The 11,169-nt window shown below is 40.8% G+C and overlaps 1 protein-coding gene across 2 annotated transcripts; it reads left to right on the top strand.

The window, feature by feature from the left end:
- Window positions 1-686: 686 nt before the first annotated feature.
- LOC119902553 (dnaJ homolog subfamily B member 6-like) lies at window positions 687-10,941 on the top strand. 2 transcript variants are annotated; one of them, XM_038718824.1, is made up of 9 exons: window positions 687-859; window positions 3,114-3,221; window positions 3,922-4,028; window positions 5,515-5,624; window positions 5,823-5,888; window positions 6,951-7,061; window positions 7,159-7,305; window positions 7,446-7,638; window positions 10,042-10,941. In XM_038718824.1, the coding sequence occupies exons 3-9, from the start codon at window positions 3,964-3,966 to the stop codon at window positions 10,145-10,147; spliced, it is 798 nt and encodes a 265-aa protein (XP_038574752.1). In that variant the 5' UTR covers window positions 687-859; window positions 3,114-3,221; window positions 3,922-3,963; the 3' UTR covers window positions 10,148-10,941. The 2 variants fall into 2 exon arrangements, with proteins under 2 accessions (XP_038574752.1, XP_038574751.1); XM_038718823.1 differs by lacking the exon at window positions 3,114-3,221.
- Window positions 10,942-11,169: the final 228 nt, after the last annotated feature.

Below are 11,169 nucleotides of genomic sequence, written 5' to 3'. Positions count from 1 at the left end.
ACAGCCAGCCTCTTTAGCAATGACCTTTTGTGTCTTGCCCTCCTTGTGCAAGGTGTCAATGGTCGTCTTTTGGACAGCTGTCAAGTCTTCCCCATGATTGTGTAGCCTACAGAACTAGACTGAGAGACCATTTAAAGGCCTTTGCAGGTGTTTTGAGTTAATTAGCTGATTAGAGTGTGGCACCAGCTGTCTTCAATATTGAACCTTTTCACAATATTCTAATTTACTGAGATACAGATTTGGGGATTTTCTTTAGTTGTCAGTTATAATCATCAAAATTAAAAGGAATGAACACTTGAAATATATCAGTCTGTGTGGAATGAATGTATATATTATACAAGTTTCACTTTTTGAATGGAATTACTGAACTAAATCAACTTTTTGATGATATTCTAATTATATGACCAGCACCTTATGTGTATGTGGGTCTGGCGTATCACATCTTCCTCTTCACAATACCCCATAGATTTTCTACACGGTTAAGGTCATATATATAAGGTCATATATATATATAAATTACCGGTAATTTATGTTTTTTAGGAGAGAGAGCATTAGACTGGGGCTGATGATGACAGCTGCAGTGTTACTGGTAGGGAACCATGTGTTGATCCTTTTCCTTCACCACTGTGTCCAGTAGGTGGCGGTAACGCGCCCTGAAGCGGTAAAAACAGCCAAGAAACAAGAAAAGGGGCGATGAAGAAGTCAGAAACAGGACGTTGCGGCTAATCTGAGAACCTGCAGGCTGCTGAATATGATAAAACCTGTTTAGCTCTTTTCCACAACCTACCAAAAAAAACACACAGACCCTCTGTCTGTCCTACATATCTGCTGGGATCACGGACAGCTGCACGTGAATTGGGTAAGCGTGTTTTGACAGAACGGCTAATGTGGCTAACTTAATGATGTTTACTGCTAAGCTAACGCTGTCTAACCCACCGTACGTTAGGTTCGCTAACGTCAGCAGCTAACCGCCACAAACAAAACGACCTCGGCGGGATTATATTTTTTCACTGGGAATTAATGGACACAGTGTACCTTTAAAGCTGTGCTGTGTTTAGTTCCCGTTAACTTTCCCTTTAGTGTCTCTTTCTCGGGGGTATTGATGTTGCACAGGCAGCAGCCTTTCGTGGTCGCACAGAGATAAACAAGCTAGCGTCGCTCGTAAAGATGGAGCAGGGTGTTAGTAAGGAGGTCAGGATTAGATGGTTGGCGTTTAAGTCATTTACTTGTCACACAGTTTAATTGTTAACGTCTTCAAGCTATGTTTGGCCTTTTAAAACTATACGGCGGTGTTGTAGCTAACGTTATTGAGGCCCCATGCCCAGCAGCAGCGGCAGCCCTACTGATAACTTGGTTGTCATCGGTTATTGGTAAGTAACATAAATATGGATTATCAGTACAACAGAGAGTTTAACTGTTTGACTCAGAAAGAGACAAGACCTAAGACTATTAAGAGAACAGGGTGCTTTCTGTGAGCACTGATGGATGATTGTGCCGCCTGTTTTGAAAGACATTCACATTGTCTTCATTCCAGATCATGTAAAACCATTTTTTTTTTTTGTAGTTTTGGCTCTAAAATACTTTATTGCATTAAACTTCGCATGCGTCATTCATCCCTTCACATTACATTAATTTAGCTGATGCTTTTATTCAAAACTACTTACTGTTGAGGAATTATTTTGTGTCAGATTCAGGTGTGCTGAAGACATTTTGGAGACTGATGAAGATTTAACATATTGTGGTTTATTGAGCCCGGCCCGAGGAGATATAGTTCCAGCATAGAACATGTGAACACATCGAATGCCAACACCAAATCTGAAGGAAAACATCTTTTGGGTCCCTTTTCATGTTTCTGTCCCCCCCCCCCCCCCAGTTCCTGTAAGTTTCCTCCTAGGTCATCTTTAAATGGCCTTAACCTAGAGCTACAAATCTGTCTGATGTTTAGACTCCACTGCTACATCATATTGGACTCTATTACTATCCATGAGTTGAACTCTAATCTGTGGAGCAAGTACGTTCTGTAAACATTCTCGTGAGACTCAACCATTAAAGATACCAAGAGAACACGGATATCTATTAGCCTGAAGCCTGAGCTACTGTCTCTACCTTGTCAGTCTAACTGTCGTCTCCCTGACAAGGACAGTTACATGAGGGAAATGACTACAGCTGGAAGGTCAGTGAACGCTTGTGGGGTCATCTAATAACTCCAAGCTAACACTTACAATAAGTGCATTCATCCTAGGGCAGGACAATAAAACAATACTTATCATGATATAATTTTTATCATATATATATATAGTAAATGTTCAATAAATATTCAATTAATGTTTGATTTTATTCACTTGAATGATACACAACTAAGGACTTAATTTTTTTTTATAAAGATGTGAGTTCTGGACAGTCTGGAGTCAATCAGTAGATTTTTGGGTTAAACAGGTGAAAAGGCTGTTGCAATAATCCAGGCGTGATGAGATGAAGGCGTGTAAAATGGTCTCGGTGTCCTTAAAAGTTAACATAGATCAAACGTTTGCTATATTTCAAAGGTGATAAACATGATTGAACATGCTTTGTGGTGTGCTGCTCAAAATTTAAATTACTATCAAACCAAACACCAAGGTTCTTTGCCACAGGCTTAATGTGATTTACTAGGGAACCAGCAGATGGCAGTATTTGATTTGCCATCTGCTGAGACCCGATGACCAGGATTTCTGTTTTGTCTGAGTTCAGCTGGATGAAAATTATTTGACATCCATTTTTTTACTTCACAAAGGCAGTTGTTAAGTGAACTCAGTATTCCAGGGTCTGTGGATCTGACGGGCAAGTATATTTGTGTGTCATAAATATGAAAAGAAATGCCAAAATAAATATGAAAAGAAATGCCATGTACATGGATAATATGTCCAAGGGGAAGCAGATACAAGGAAAACAAAATGGGTCCTAAGACGTCCTAAGATCATTTTTGCTGCTGCTTCTGTCTTTGTCCAAATGACGAAAATTCAGGCGCTTAAAAAGATTAGTTCTGTTGAAATTCACAAACGGTTTCCCTCCTCATGGAACCCTTGCAGAACATGAATTGCATATTGTAATAGAACTGTCTTCCTCTGAAACTGCAGAAAACATCCAAACCATCGACGTCATGCTTGCTTGGCTCTCGCTTTCTGTGTGGCTCTATCCAGGTGCAGCAATATGATGTCATGAGTGCGACAACAGCAGCTATGCAGGTTCAAGCATTGTTAGATTTTTCGTTATAATTCGGATAAATAAAATATGTATGAATATCGGATTTATCGGCTTGAGCATTATTGTGCTATTATTGTCCTTAACTTATCCCCTCTGTCTTTCTCACGAAGGACTTGTGGAAGAGACTCCTTTGTCTTTGTATGATGGGTCTTCAAACAAGTGATGACTTTTTGAACACAGTTTGTACTATATACAATCACACAGATATGTCATGTGTATGTCTGTGGGATTGTTTTTATAAAATCATAACTCCAAAAGTTACGAACAAGTCATCCCATCTAAAAAGAATTCTGCAGGATTGTGGACATCTGCTAAGTCATTAAATGGCTAATTTGCTTCTTGAATGTCCTCATTGTCTACTTTAGACAGAGGTCTGCTGCTTTAGACCAGTTCAGACTGACTCGGTGTACCAGAGGCTCTGTTCTGTACCAGCAGTTACAAATGACCCATTGTGATGATCTGTCTGTGCACAGTCGAATGGGACAATCAGTCTTTGGTTAAACTGCTCACAGCTCATGGACACACGCAGCCTGTGATAAGGGGCCACAAGTAGACGTTGCTTAGCTGTGAAAAGTCACAAGCTTTAAATGTTGTTCTGTACAACCAGGACACTAACCAGAGTGGCTCTTAGTGCTGACAGTCACATCAGTGACAAGCTACTGTATGTGTTTGTTCTTTCAGGTTCATCAAGTTTGCTGAAGTTTCTCCCTTCATCCACTCATCATGGTGGACTACTACCAGTTATTAGGAGTACAGAGAGACGCGTCTGCAGATGACATAAAGAAAGCGTGAGTTGATGGCTGAAAATGTTATATCTGATGCTCTGAAGCAGCCCAGCAGACATCTGCACAGCGATGCTACTGTATATATTACCTTGCCCTCCGAAGACCGTGACCATGCAGCTAATGAATGGCTGTCTTTAGGCTGGTCACCTTTTCTATGGAGCGTCATTAACAACAAAACTACTGAGTGAGCTCAGACTAGCGGAGCTATCAATCTGCAGCTCACGAGAGTGTGAAGGGACACATTTAGAAAGTCAGAACAAGTTAACAGAGCTTGCAGGGGTAGAGATTGGTAAGTGGACCTGAGTTTTAAACTAGAGGCCAACCAATATGCGATATTTAAGACTGATACCAGTTTTTGATATATGAGGATTTTAAAATCCGATATATCGACTGATATTCTTCTTTTCAGAAACGCATAACTTAAACAAAGATTATCTCTAACACTTTTTATGTGTAGTTATTAGACCTCACCAAGTTAACATGACACAATGCAAAAAAATATAACTTTTTTTATTGTTACAAATAGTACTTTGAACAAAAGTACAGCAGATTGCTGTTTTAATTGGTGGGTTTGTTCCAAGCACTTGTGTTGCCAACAGGAGAGTTGCAGAGTGCCCTCTGGTGGACAAACTATGCAACGACAGCACTCCAAACATGAATGAAGGATCCATCTTCTTTCTCTCCTTTTTTAATTGTCATTTATCAGCTGTTGTAAACACAGATACCGATATATCTGCAATTAGCTCATATTGGCTGATAATATTGGCACACTGATTTAATGAGAGCAGGACAAACTGCTCATTTCCAAATGTAGGCAGAATTTGATTAAAGCTGGTTTTGTTCTCATTCATGAGTTTGATCAACTCTCCTGTTGTGTTTGTTCCTCATCAATTGCTACCTTCCTTCACTTACATTTCGTTTTACATCCTTTTTAAATATTTCACACACTTATTTTTCAGCTATTTCTGCCAACAAAATGAGAAAGTACACTATAAACCTGTTAGTCGGTGTGTTGAAATGAACAGTTGTCCATGATTAAAAATGAATTTCGACATATTTAAAACTCATCTGCTGACACACAAATGCCAAAAAATATCTTTTTGCGTGGACAGCACTGCTAACAAAGTGACACTGTGAGACAAACATTGTGTTTCCTCTGGCCGCTTCACAATAAAAACCACTGTGTGGTCCAGCAGCAGGGAATGTTGAGTTTGTATTAGCAGTAACTTAACACAGCTGTGAATGTTTTAGCAGTGACATAAAGTTACAGACGTAATTCTGGAGTACATGCTCCATTGTTTCCTCTGCACCCTGGGATACTACAATTAGTGAGGAAATTGTAATTGGAGATAAACAAACAAAATGACCCTACAGAGTGGAGGAGAACACTGCTTTCTGTTAGCAATATCCTGACAGCTAGATAAAAGTTCATAGGCACAGTATTTAAGTTCATTCAAGAAGCCATCACCTCCCCTCTCTCCTCGTGCAGGTACAGAAAGCTTGCCCTGAGGTGGCATCCTGATAAAAACCCAGAGAACAAGGAGGAGGCTGAGAAGAGGTTCAAGGAGCTCTCGGAGGCTTATGAAGTCCTGTCAGATGGTTGGTATCACAACTCTCTGTACAAGTCTGCAAATAAACTCCACACAGCAGCAGTTAATGTAGTGAAGCTAATACCAACAACACTGAGGGGACCAAAGCAGTTCAGAGAAAACGCACACTTTTCTCTTCAGTAGTCCTTTTGTTCCTGACTTATGAGTTGGATTGTGCGCTATGTATATTCTACTTTTCTTCTTCCAGCCAACAAGAGGAGCATATACGATCGCTATGGTAAAGAGGGGCTGACGGGGAACAACGGCGGAAGAGGTAATTGCTTCTTTTAGAAATGTTTTTGTGTGCGAACGGGTTTTTAGTTTGACGTTAAGTGAACATGAAATTCCACAAAATTATGGCTCGTTTCTAATCTACTGCAGCTGAATACCAATGCCTTTTGGAAGAATTACTGCATGTTTTACTGGAAAGATTTGGAGATAAAGTCATGGCCGAGGGACAAAAGCATTGCTTATTTGTCAATATTTTTAGCAAACCACAGAGTGAGCCATGTTTTCCTGCTCTGTCAGGATGTTGCCATTGATTAGCTAGCTGCAGACCAGTCTGTCAAATCACAACATTAAAACTCCAACAACTCGGCTTGCCAACAGAACTTCCTCTAAAAATCTGTATATTTATTGAATAAGATGAGATAAAACTTTATTCATCCCGTCAGTGTTTGAAGCAGTTAAACACGCCTGGTCCCCGAAATAAGAGCAGCACGCTCAAAGCTGATTTTTGCCAAACAAACTTCTGTCCGACTGCTCCAGTCTTTCTTCCCGCTGCGGCTCACAACATCATTAAGGGCCTTTTTAAACTTCCCACTGAGATTATCAAAGTAGCAAATCATGTAAAAGCATAATACTGACTTAGTGTAGGCTTTAAAAAAAAGTTTAGCTCATAATACAGCTTGAGACGCAGGCCAAATGCATCAAGTGTGGTTCCAACGAGCCATCAGATTAGGGAGTGCGTGTGCAGTGCTGGCAGAAGTGGCTGCTGGGTAATTCTACAGAAGCAGGGTTTCATGTTGAATGGGACAGATGGTGATGGACCAGTGGATAAGACGCATGCCTTTGGTGTGAGAGACACGTGTTCAATTCCGCAGTAAACCAATGTGACCCTGAGCGAGACACTTAACCCCTCGTTGCTCCAGAGGCGTGCGACCTCTGACATATGTAGCAATCATAGGTCGCTTTTGAGAAAAGAAAGCATCAGATAAATGATGTAATATGATGGCTGGACTGGTGAAAATAAACTGAGTGGCAGTATTGAATGAATCTTTGCGTTGGGTCCAGGTTTACACTGTTTACATCAGTTTTCATTGACATGATGTTTCAGGGGGCCATTTCCACAACGGAGACCATTTCCATGAAGGCTTCACATTCCGCAACCCAGAAGACGTCTTCAGGGAATTCTTCGGTGGCCGAGACCCATTTGCAGACTTTTTTGGTAAGTCGTTCTATTTCAGTGTAGAGAAGTTGGTACGTCATTGGTGCATTTCCTGCTCCTCTTTTGATTTATTTTGTTCTCTGCCTCGTTCTCTAAGGTGCAGATCCATTTAGTGATGATCCATTTTTCGGCAGCGGCCGGCGGCACCATAATCGGGCGGGTCGCAGCCGGACAGGCGGCTCATTTTACGGGGGCTTTGTTGGTTTTCCTCCCTTCGGTGCTGGCTTCTCACCTTTTGACCCAGGTAAGACATGCACCAGTGAATAAAGAGCAAACACAAAAAAATGTTCCACTGCAAACCATGCAAGCTCAAAGATGTTACACTTTGTTGCACACCACTTTCACCTGTTTAAAGAGACTGTCTCTCTGTCCTGGTCATCTCAGGCTTCGGGTCTTTTGGCTCTATGAGCACCATGGGTCACATGGGTCACATGGCAACCATGGGCAGTCTTGGGGGTGGAGGCTTCACCTCTTTCTCCACCTCCTCCTTTGGGGGGGGAGGTGGAGGCATGGGCAACTTCCGCTCTGTGTCCACTTCCACCAAGATCGTCAACGGCAGGAAGATCACTACTAAAAGGTACTGTGATATCGCAGTGACTGTGGCTTTAGAGACTTGGTCACTTTTTCTGCACATTGCAGCGGTATACATGTTCGGATTTCAGGGGAACATCTTTTGATTCTCACATATGTGAAGTGAGAACAGCTGTTCTACACAGCTGTATAAACTGCATAACAACCAAATGCTTTTTTTTTAATCAAAACTGAGATTAGAAGCAAAGATTAGACCAAAGAGTGTGGGCGAAGTTTTGACAATTACTTGTCGAGGTTTTCACTTATAGTAGCGGCGATCTAGCAGTAGTGTTCATTTAAATCAGACCTGTTACATTTCTGTAACACCGCCAATACAGCTCAAGTCTGAATTGACGGCTGTCACATTAAGGTAAAGCCTACAGGAGGTTACATTATTAGTCCTTGCGCACAAAGAAAACAAAAACAATTGTTTTAGAATCTCTAAAACACTTTGATGAAATACATTTTAAGTAGTTGAGGAAATACTTCCTACGCCGTAACAGCACAGGGGCCAAGAGAGCTCAACGCACCACATCTCAAGAAAACACAGCCCAATGAAGAATACATGTCCACCACTTTGACGGCAAATGTGACGCGAAGAAAGTTTGCTGCAAATAGAAAGCACACGCTGCAACTAACAACTATTTTGATAGTCGATTAATCTGTCGATTTATTGAAACAAATAATCGACTATTGAGATTATGAATGGCAAAATTACACAATGCGTCTTATTTAGCTATCAGCTTTTAAATTAAACTTGAGGTTGTTTTAGGCATGTGCTAATTAACAGTCACAACAATAAAATAAATATTTGTCAAAGTAGGAAAGGAAATAGACTAGATAGAAAGGAATACCGTTAATAATTTGCCGAATTTACAGGGGGGTCAATAATAACGATTTTGTTGTAGACATGCGTCTCACGCATAGACAGAACCGTTTTCTCTTCTTTAGAAAGTATGAAATTGTCCGGTGTTGTCTAATCTTGCGCACTCTGCAGCAACATGTTCTCCACGCCACGAGCGATGCATCATTTATGATTCTAAAGTCGAGGCACATCTGGAATGTGAACGCGGCCGTCGTGTATCATAATTATGTGCTGCACTCAGCGCCATAATCAATCAATCAATCAAATTGGAGAAGGAAACCGTATAGAAAACGTTACAGCTCATGACGTGAAGTAACACGGCTTTAACATGAAGCTAGCTCGCTAACTAGCTTACAGAGACGACGAGTCATCATCCACATTACGTGCCTCCTCTTCAGATGCTCCGGTGTTTCCTGGAAAGCTCAGCTTTGCAGACAAAGTTAATAACCTTTTTTGCTGAGTAAAGAGTGAAATGCTCCCACACTTTGGAGGTTTTAGGTTGTGAAGGTGTTACTGCAGCGCTGGTGTTGTTTTAGTAACTTTACTGTTCACATCACTTTACTACGTTGAGCTGCCGGTGTCGTTACTGCCCGATGACGTCATGAACGAATAGATTTTTAATTTGTTGGCTACGTCGATTAGTTGTTGCTCCCCTAGTCACAACACAGCAGAAGTTTCCTGGAGACACAAAAAAAACAAATGAACCACACTAGTATTTAGTTAAAGACTGTAGCCAGTATCTCCAGTAATATCAGAATCACAATGTGCAAACTAAAGCCAACATACCTGAGGCGAGGCCGTCTGGAGTGTCTGCATGCTCTTCATTTGCTGTTTTCTGAAGTTGCAGTGTCATTTTTTTGCGGCTCTTTCTTTAAGGCTACATCCACACTACTATGAGACTTTTGCAACGTTTGCACCTCCCGTCCAGACTAAAATGGCAAATCTGAAAACCTAAAATGGTGAAGTTTTGAAAATACTGCAGACCACGTTTTCCGCTTTAAAACTCCGGGGTAGCGTTTTAGTGCGGACAAGTGTTGAACGGAGGATTTTAAAAACGATGACGCAGACGCTCACATCTGGCTTCCTGATTGGGTCTTATAAGTCATGCAAAGCAAAAGCACAAATCTACTGACAGTGTTTTAGTGTTGGTATTTTTATTAAAATATTTTGTACATGAATGGCCAATAGATGTGCGTTTTCAGTCAATAGATGTGCGTTTTCAGATGGAGATCAGTTCTGATACCACACGAGGATTTGGTTGAATTTTAAAACTTAGTAGATGTAGCCTAAAAGTCCTGACACGTTTGAATAAAGCCATTATAGAACATTGCTCAATAGAGACGTCTGACTGACAAAAATAACTTTAAAGAATGGATGAAGACAGCAGTAATACAGTTTCCATGTCTTGAGTCTTCAGCAGACAGCTCCGTTTGTGCACCTTTTTAGGAGGATTTGTGTCAGTAAAGTTGACTCCGGTTTAAACCCATATGTACTTACTCTCCTCTTCCTCACCATGGCTTCCTTGTGATTTCTGTCTTCCACCAGAATTGTGGAGAACGGTCAGGAGCGGGTGGAGGTGGAGGAGGACGGGCAGCTGCGGTCGATAACCATTAACGGCAATGAGCAGCTGCTGCGGCTGGAACACAAATAAAGTCCGAAGCATCCCCTGCTGGAGAAGTGTTACCTCAGCACAAACATACCAACAAACTTGAGCTTAAAACAGAAGGAAAAAAAGCAACAAAACAATGTAATAATAGTGCTCTACTGTTGTTTGGATGTACATACTTAGGTTGTGTTTATTTCCCCTCATGTCCTCTCCCTGCTGACTCTTATTTGTTAACCTACGATTCCGATCAGATGAGTTGGATGCAGACTTTTCTATGCATTTTGTTCATGTAATTCTGAATTGGAGCTGTCCTTATTTTTTTGGCTCAGGGTGGTGTTATTGTTTTAGTGTTTGGGACCACAGTATTGTTTTGATGTATATGACCAGCCCCCCCCCCCAGTACTTTCTGTATGCACTCCGCTGTGTGTCGGTCTGTGAGCGCACACTGTGTTCAGAAAACAAAGCATGACTTTGCTTTTTCATCTGAATAGTAAAAAAAACAAAAAAAAAGTGTTGCATTTGATTGTGAAAAGTGGGTAGGAATAACTGAAGCATCTCTCCCCCCTCCTCCTTCTAAGTCATAATTCTTTTTTTTATTAAAAAAATACAATGCTGGTAGGATGAGTTATGCAATTTTATATGTTCTAATACCAATGTGTTTTTGTTTATTTAATAATGCATGTACACCTGTTGATGTTGAGTCTTAATGTTAAAGCTGCATTATGATGCACAAATAATGGAAGGCATTCTATAAATGATATATGGATAGAGAAGGAATTTTGTGTACTTTGTAAACCAATAAATCTGAGTTTCATCCTGTTTTCAGGATGCTGAGATGATGGCTGCTCTCTGCTCTGTTTGCAGTGAAGCAAGTTAAACAATTTATGTTCCAAGATTCAAGTATCACGAGTGTCACCATGGGCAATAACTGGAGTGTCAGTGCTCACAGTTAGATTGGGTTTCTTAGAAGTGCACCTTGAGTCACAAGAAGAACACTGTTTCAACAAATATTTGCATTATGACAAAGTATTTAGAAAAACATCAGTTTGCTTACTTCCACGGCCTAC

This window comes from Micropterus salmoides, unplaced genomic scaffold (assembly GCF_014851395.1).
Source record: "Micropterus salmoides isolate LMB-PRFRI ecotype aquatic unplaced genomic scaffold, ASM1485139v1 Ms_hic_scaffold_14, whole genome shotgun sequence".
NCBI classification, from domain to species: Eukaryota; Metazoa; Chordata; class Actinopteri; order Centrarchiformes; family Centrarchidae; genus Micropterus; species Micropterus salmoides.
This window is presented reverse-complemented; position numbering and strand designations above follow the sequence as displayed.